Source organism: Bufo bufo, chromosome 1 (genome assembly GCF_905171765.1).
Source record: "Bufo bufo chromosome 1, aBufBuf1.1, whole genome shotgun sequence".
Taxonomy (NCBI): Eukaryota; Metazoa; Chordata; class Amphibia; order Anura; family Bufonidae; genus Bufo; species Bufo bufo.
This window is the reverse complement of record NC_053389.1, coordinates 834,830,781-834,839,943: the sequence shown is the minus strand read 5'-3', so window position 1 is coordinate 834,839,943 and position 9,163 is coordinate 834,830,781. Positions and strand designations below refer to the sequence as shown.

The 9,163-nt window shown below is 42.5% G+C and overlaps 1 protein-coding gene across 1 annotated transcript; it reads left to right on the top strand.

Moving 5' to 3' along the window:
• Positions 1-7,936: 7,936 nt before the first annotated feature.
• LOC120990490 (olfactory receptor 5B12-like) lies at positions 7,937-8,887 on the top strand. The gene has a single exon (XM_040419336.1). The coding sequence runs from the start codon at positions 7,937-7,939 to the stop codon at positions 8,885-8,887; it is 951 nt and encodes a 316-aa protein (XP_040275270.1).
• Positions 8,888-9,163: the final 276 nt, after the last annotated feature.

Below are 9,163 nucleotides of genomic sequence, written 5' to 3'. Positions count from 1 at the left end.
AATAAGGGGTGTGATATACCAGATTCCACCAAATATTGATTAAGGGGTTCAATATACTTGATTCCACAAAATACTGATTAAGGGGATTGATATACCTGCTTCCACCAAATATTGATTAAGGCATGAGATATCCCTGCTTCCGCAAAATACTGATTGAGGGGTGCGATATAGCTACTTCCACAAAATACTGATTAAGGGGACTGATATACCTGCTTCCACCATATATTGATTGAAGCCTGCGATACACCTGCTTCCACAAAATACTGATATAGGGGTGCGATACATTTCCTTTACAACATACTGATTAAGGGGTTTGATATACCTGCTTCCACCAAATATTGATTAAGGGGTTCTATTTACCTGCTTCCACAAAATACAGATTGAGGGGTGCGATATACCTGCTTCCGCAAAATATTAATTAAGGGGTTCTATATACCTGCTTCCACAAAATACTGATTGAGGGGTGCAATATATCTGCTTCCAAAAAATACAGCTTAAGGGTTTTTTATATACCTGCTTCCACAAAATACTGATTAAGGGGTGCAATATACCTGCTTTCACAAAATATTGATTAAGGGATTCTATATACCAGCTTAAGGGGTTTTTATATACCTGCTTCCACAAAATACTGATTTAGGGGTGCGATATACCTGCTTCCACAAAATACTGATTAAGGGGTTTGATATATCTACTTCCACATAATACAGATTGAGGGGCGTGATATACCTGCTTCCACCAAATATTGATTAAGGGGATTGATATACCTGCTTCCACAAAAATACTGATTAAGGGCTTCTATATACCTGCTTCCACAAAATACTGATTGAGGGCTGCGATATACCTGCTTCCACAAATACTGAATAAGATGTTTAATATACCTGCTTCTACAAAATACAGATTGAGGGGTACGATATACCTGCTTTCACCAAATATTGATTATTTGGTTCTATATACCTGCTTTCACAAAATACTAATTGAGGGGTGCGATATACCTGCTTCCAAAAAATATTGATTAATGGGATTGATATACCTGCTTCCACCAAATATTGACTGAGGCTTGCGATACACTGGTTTCCACAAATCACTGATTAAGGGGTTTGATATACCTGCTTCCTCAAAATATTGATTAAGGGGTTCTATATTCCTGCTTCTACAAAATACAGATTGAGAGGTGCGATATGCCTGCTTCCACAAAATACTGATTAAGGGGTGCAATATACCTGCTTCTAAAAAATATTGATTAAGGAGTTCTATATACCTGTCTCCACAAAATTCTGATTGAGTGGTGCTATATACCTGCTTCCACAAAATACTGATTTTAAAGGGATTGATATATATCTGCTTCCACAAAAAATTGATTAAGGGATTCTGTATACCTACTTCCACAAAATACGGATTAAGGGCATTGATATAAACTGCTTCCACAAATAACTGATTGAGGGGATAGATATACCTGCTTCCGCAAAATACTGATTAAGGGGATTTATATACCTGCTTCCACCAAATATTGATTGAGGCCTGCGATACACCTGCTTCCAAAAAATACTGATTAAATGGTTTGATATACCTGCTTCCACCAAATATTGATTAAGGGGTTCTATATACCAGCTTCCACAAAATACCGATTAAGGGTAGTGATGGTCGAACATTGGCTTGGACGTTTCACGAACTCGCGTTCACGATCAAATGTTTGCAAATCGCGCGTTCGCGGAGGGGCCCCATTCACTTTAATGGCAGGTGAACCTCAAAAACCTTCAGGTCATATTTGCCGCCACCACATACTTACTAGAAATGCACAAATAGTCCCACAACATGGACAGTTACATACCAGAGGGGGATCAATGGCAAAAATTCCCACAAAAAATATGTTTTTTTTTCATGGGCCATTTTTATGCGTCTTAAAGTGAAACTCTCAAAAATGTGCCCTGCTGGAGCCTAGAAAATATTTATTTTAGTCCACGGGATTACGGGCCCCAAAAATTTGGCATTCACCTGACAGAAAAGAACTTGTGATGATGTGCTGGAAGTACAATAGGCGGTCACCGGCTAAAATTTTTACTGTAGGCCAGTATAGGCCCCAATAATTCACCTGACATAAAAGAACTAGTAATTATGTGTCTGGAGGTTCATTAGGCGGTAACTGGATACATATTTTACTGTAGGCCACTGGAGTACAGGCCTCAAAAATTAGGCATTCACCTGACAGAAAAGGCCTTTTATGCCGCTGTATTTACATAAGACAAGGACCATTCTTTGATCCTTGTAGTGGCGGATATGTGTGGGCTGGCATAAAGAAATTCAATTACACGTGGTCGCTACAGGTGTTGAATTCCTCTGAGATCCATGCGTCATTCATTTTTAGAAATGTGAGGTAGTCCACACTGTCGTGAGCTAGGCGAGTGCGCTTATCGGTCACGACCCCCCCCACTTCTCATATCCGAAGTGACCAACACATTTTCAAACCGCCTTCTTCTTGCAGGCACGGTTGGATTGGTACCCGCACCCATTTCGCTGTGGGTGGAAATTTCTCTGTCAGCGCCCGCAACAGAAAAATGCAGCATCTCTTGCAGCAAGGCCTGGAAATGCTGCATTCTGACAGACCTTTGTGATGCTGGTACATGTCCGCCATTTTATGTTTGTACTGGGGGTCTAAGTACGTTGCCACCCAGTACTGGTCCTTGCCCTTTATGCTTTTTATACGGGGGTCCCTCTTCAAACACTGGAGCATGAAGGCCCCCACTTACACTAAATTGGTACATTTGCAGTCTGTTTTTTGCCTCCGGTGCACTGCGAGTTCTGCCTGCTTCTCCTCCTTCTCCTCCCTATCTGCGTCTCTCCATCTAAACTCCCCTCCTCTTCCTCTCTTGTGGGCACCCACGTGATGTCCATCGACACATCATCATCGTCACCTTCACCATCACTGACATTAGAGATATCAGTGTAGGCAGCAACAGCGGGGACCACCCTCCTTAGGCTGATCTGGGTACTGTTGTCAGACCTTCTGGGTGGCGGCCGTTGCTACTTCCTCTTCCTCATCTGATGCCAAGAATGGCTGAGCATCGGTTAGGTCTGGGAATGAATGGGAAAATAATTCCTCTGACTCGAGTGGAGGGGCTATGGTGGTGGTGGTGTCTTTGGGGGTGAACACAGAGAGTGATGAGGGTGCATAAACAGAGGATGAGGAGGGTGCAGAAGCGGAAGGCTAAGTGAGCCACTCAACCAACTCTGGTGTGTCCTTTGACGTAATTGCGCACACCTTCTCCAACTTCCTACTAAGGCTCCGGCCTGGTGCACCTGCCCGACCACCCCTGCAGAACGGCCTGCCTCTTCCTCTGCCTGTCGTTTTTAAAATGACACTGTGCCAAAGTCCCTAGAGAAAAGCAGTATTTGTGGAAGCATGTATATCGCAGGCCTCAATCAGTAATTTGTTGCAGCCAATATATCGCACCTCTCAATCAGTATTTTGCAGAGGCAGGTATATAGAACCCCTTAATAAGTATTTTGTGGAAGCAGGTATATCACACTCCTCAATCTGTATTTTGTGGAAGCAGGAATATCAAACCCCTTTATCAGAACTTTGACAAGATTCCCAGTCCCTGCACTGGCTCCACAGCCCCACAGCTTGATGGAACCACCACCATATTTTACTGCAGGTAGCAGGTGTTTTTCTTGGAATGCTGTGTTCTTTTTCCTCCATGCATAACGCCCCTTGTTATGGCCAAATAACTCAATTTTAGTTTCATCAGTCCACAGCACCTTATTCCAAAATGAAGCTGGCTTGTCCAAATGTGCTTTAGCCCACCTCAAGCGGAGAAAAGGCTTCCTCTGCATCACTCTCGCATACAGCATCTCCTTGTGTAAAGTGCGCCGAATGGTTGAACGATGCTCAGTGACTCCATCTGCAGCAAGATGATGTTGTAGGTCTTTGGTGCCGGTCTGTGAGTTGACTCTGACTGTTCCCACCATTCGTCGCTTCTGTCTATCCGAGATTTTTCTTGGTCGGCCACTTCGAGCCTTAACTTGAACTGAGCCTGTGGTCTTCCATCTCCTCAATATGTTCCTAACTGTGGAAACAGAAGCTGAAATCTCTGAGACAGCTTTCTGTATCCTTCCCCTAAACCATGATGGTGAACAATCCATGTCTTCAGGTCATTTGAGAGTTGTTTTGAGACCCCCATGTTGCTACTCTTCAGAGAAAATTAAAAGAGGAGGGAAACTTACAATTGACCCCCTTAACCGCCTCCGGACCGCCTAACGCAGGATCGCGTTCCGGAGGTGGCTCACTCAGGCAGAGTCACGCATATACACACAGGCGCGCGCGTTCACAGGAACTGCAGGTAAGCGAGTGGATCTCCAGCCTGCCAGCGGCGATCGTTCGCTGGCAGGCTGGAGATGCGATTTTTTTAACCCCTAACAGGTATATTAGACGCTGTTTTGATAACAGCGTCTAATATACCTGCTACCTGGTCCTCTGGTGGTCCCTTTTGCTTGGATCGACCACCAGAGGACACAGGCAGCTCTGTAATAAGTAGCACCAAGCACCACACTACACTACACCCCCCTGTCACTTATTAACCCCTTATTTACCCCTGATCACCCCATATAGACTCCCTGATCATCCCCCTGTCATTGATCACCCCCCTGTCATTGATCACCACCCTGTAAGGCTCCATTCAGACGTCCGTATGTGTTTTGCGGATCCATGGATAGGATCTGCAAAACACATACGGACGTCTGAATGGAGCCTTACAGGGGGGTGATCAATGACAGGGGGGTGATCAATGACAAGGGGGTGATCAGGGAGTCTATATGGGGTGATCACCCCCCCTGTAAGGCTCCATTCAGACATCCGTATGAGTTTTGCGGATCCGTGGATCCGCAAAACACGGACACCGCGGATCCGCAAAACACATACGGACGTCTGAATGGAGCCTTACAGGGGGGTGATCAATGACAGGGTGGTGATCACCCCATATAGACTCCCTGATCACCCCCCTGTCATTGATCACCCCCCTGTAAGGCTCCATTCAGAAAAAATTTTGGCACAAGTTAGCGGAAATAGATTTTTTATTTTTTTTTCTTACAAAGTCTCATATTCCACTAACTTGTGACAAAAAATAAAATCTCACATGAACTCACCATACCCCTCACGGAATCCAAATGCGTAAAATTTTTTAGACATTTATATTCCAGACTTCTTCTCACGCTTTAGGGCCCCTAAAATGCCAGGGCATTATAAATACCCCACATGTGACCCCATTTCAGAAAGAAGACACCCCAAGGTATTTGCTGAGGGGCATATTGAGTCCATGAAAGATTGTTCTTTTTGTCCCAAGTTAGCGGAAAGGGAGACTTTGTGAGAAAAAAAATAAAAAATCAATTTCCGCTAACTTGTGCCAAAAAAAAAAAATTTTCTATGAACTCGCCATGCCCCTCATTGAATACCTTGGGGTGTCTTCTTTCCAAAATGGGGTCACATGTGGGGTATTTATACTGCCCTGGCATTTTAGGGGCCCTAAAGCGTGAGAAGTCTGGGATCCAAATGTCTAAAAATACCCTCCTAAAAGGAATTTGGGCCCCTTTGCGCATCTAGGCTGCAAAAAAGTGTCACACATGTGGTATCGCCTTACTCAGGAGAAGTTGGGCAATGTGTTTTGGGGTGTCTTTTTACATATACCCATGCTGGGTGAGATAAATATCTCGGTCAAATGCCAACTTTGTATAAAATAAATGGGAAAAGTTGTCTTTTAGAGAGATATTTCTCTCACCCAGCTTGGGTATATGTAAAAAGACACCCCAAAACACATTGCCCAACTTCTCCTGAGTACGGCGATACCAGATGTGTGACACTTTTTTGCAGCCTAGTTGGGCAAAGGGGCCCAAATTCCAAAGAGCACCTTTAGGATTTCACAGGGCATTTTTTACACATTTTGATTTCAAACTACTTCTCACGCATTAGGTCCCCTAAAATGCCAGGGCAGTATAAATACCCCACAAGTGACCCCATTTTGGAAAGAAGACACCCCAAGGTATTTCGTGAGGGGAATGGCGAGTTCCTAGAATTTTTTATTTTTTGTCACAAGTTAGCGGAATATGATGATTTTTTTTTTTTTCTAACAAAGTCTCATATTCCACTAACTTGTGACAAAAAATAAAAACTTCCTTGAACTCACTATGCCCATCATGATACCTACGGGTGTCTTCTTTCCAAAATGGGGTCACTTGTGGGGTAGTTATACTGCCCTGGCATTTTAGGGGCCAAAGACATGTAGAACAATAAATTTAGAAAAACATTTAAATAGAAATGTAGTTTTATTTGAAAAACTTTACAACTAAAAGTGAAAAATGTCATTTTTTTGCAAAAAAATCTGTAAATTTCGATTAATAACAAAAAAAGTAAAAATGTCAGCAGCAATGAAATACCACCAAATGAAAGCTCTATTAGTGAGAAGAAAAGGAGGTAAAATTCATTTGGGTGGTAAGTTGTATGACCGAGCAATAAACGGTGAAAGTAGTGTAGGTCAGAAGTGTAAAAAGTGGTCTGGTCATTAAGGGGGTTTAGGCTAGGGGAGCTGAGGTGGTTAAATACTCTTTCTCATAATTGGATTCACCTGTGTATGTAGGTCAGGTCGTGGCAATATATATCCATCTTATACTCATATTGTTGAATTTTTGGGTGTTGTTTTAGTGTTTTATCTATCCTATTTTAAGTCCAGCCAATGGTTTTATTATGACTATGCGTGTATATACCAATTAATTATATGTATAAATAAAATGTATGATTCAACATAAAGCGAGAGTGCCCAGTATTTTTATCTTTATTTATTCAATTTTTAGAGGAAGGGCGGATCCTCTTTACTGGGAGCACCTCCACCTGATTTTTCTCCATTTCTGAGTCCTAGGAGACTATGGGGTGTTATTAGAGCAACCTTGGTTCTTGTAGAATCAATTTGGGTACGTACTGAACTTTTTGAAAAATTTGGCGAACCTGAAATATATAGAATCTCAAAAGGTTCGGTCATCTCTAGTTCAGGTAATTTCTAATTGATTATTAATGCAGATTTTAATCAATAAAGAGTTTAAAATCCCTTCACAAAAATGTGTGGTAAAAATTTGCCCCTATCCTTATTTTAAAAAAATTGTAAGATCAGAGACACTTGCGCTACCGTTGGGTGCTCTCTGAGGCTGATGTATTCACCTGAGTTGCAGATGCCTGGTATTAGGGATGAGTGTCCAGCCTAATCTCATCAATAGTGAATGACTGATTGCTATACTTGCTTATAGAATACCGGCACTGGCACAGAGAGGGTAAAAAAGGGTCATACATGTATACAGGACACTAAAGGCAATGTCTCTACCTGTATTGAATGGATACAGCATTCCGAAGTGTGGTGTGGTCCCGTTGTTCCAAGTAGCGCTGTATAGATCTAGTGGAACGTTTCTTGCTCTTACTCACAGCTCGCGCGCTGCTCCGGCAGGTAGCTAGCGCACGCGTGGAGGAGCCTGCAGGGATGAGTCCAGGAGCGTCTTTGTGTGACGTCACAACTTCACTCTGGGTGCCTCCAAAGGACAAAAGTTTAGTTTAAAAAAACTAAAACAATTTTCTTGTTTTGGGCCTTCTCAAATGGTGTCCAATTAAAATAACCTATTGACCGTTCACCTCCGATGTATCACCTAAAATACCCCAATAATCTGCATCTACATATGACTCCTTAATCTCTTTGTGCGGATAAAGCAAAACGGTTGGCAGACTTTAGGCAATATTCCCTCAGAATACAGAACAGGAGGGGTCCCTGGTGCAGATATATGGGCAGACACTATTGTTATATATGGCAGATGGGAGTTGGGAACTTTTTGTTACACCTTGAAGATAAATTCTGATAACCAATTATTGCTTACACTACATGTGTTTTATCTTTACAGGAAAAATAGCAACATGAACAAGACTCAGGCAACCAAGTTTGTATTCTCCGGACTTACTGATGATGAGAAACTTGTCCCTTTCCTCTACGCTTTCTTTCTACAAGTTTACATCATAACTGTGGTTGGTAATGTTGGTATAATGGTCATTGTCCATGAGACATCCACCTTCCACACTCCCATGTATTACTTTCTCAGCTACCTCTCCTTAGTGGACCTCTTCTACTCCTCAGCTGTAACTCCTAAGATGTTATCTGACCTGATCTCTGGAAAGAAAGTCATCACATTTCATGGTTGTGCACTCCAGTTCTTTGTCTTTGCCACTCTTGCGGGTACAGAAGTTGTTCTCCTCTCAAATATGTCCTATGACCGCTATGCTGCCATCTGTCAACCTCTACATTATGTGTCCATAATGACCAAGAAGAAATGCTCTAATCTGGTCGCCCTTGCATTTTCTCTTGGTGTCTTGCAGTCAACAGCTCAGACCAGCTGTGTATTCAGCCTCCAATACTGTGCCTCAAATCTCATCGACCACTTCTACTGTGACATCCCACCGCTGCTCAAACTTTCCTGCTCCGACACCTTCGCCTGTAATATGGTCACTGTGTTCCTCATAGGATCTTATAGTGTGTGTTCATTGACCACCATCCTGGTTTCCTACATCTTCATCTTTTTTTCTATTTTACAGATCAGGTCGGCTAAGGGCAGACAGAAAGCATTTAGCACCTGCTCCTCACATCTTATTTGTTCCTCCATCTTCTATGTATCTGTGTTCCTTGCCTATGTTCGTCCTCCTTCAGATACCTTTAAAAGGGAAGACAAGGTGATTTCCATTTTTTATTCAGTGATTACCCCAATGCTGAATCCACTCATATATAGCCTGAGAAACCAAGAGGTGAAGAAGGTCATTATTAGAGCAGTACACAGCTTAAGTCATGGCAAAAGAAGACAGTTGGCCATGAAGTAGCCAAGAGAAAGTATACATATAGCTTGTAATTAGGGTCTCAGGTCACATTATTTGGATGTAGGCTAGTTGACAGAATAACATATGGTATGCTCAACCAAATCCAAGACAAATGCCAAATCTTTTTCCATTCAACCATGGTGGCAAACAGAGGACCATAAATGGAACCTGTCAATTAGAAATGTTGTCCAATCTGCAGGCAGTATGTTGTAGAGAAGAAGCTGTGAAGACTGAGGTATTGTTTGTTGAGAAAAGATGCAGTAAAACTCATATATTAAT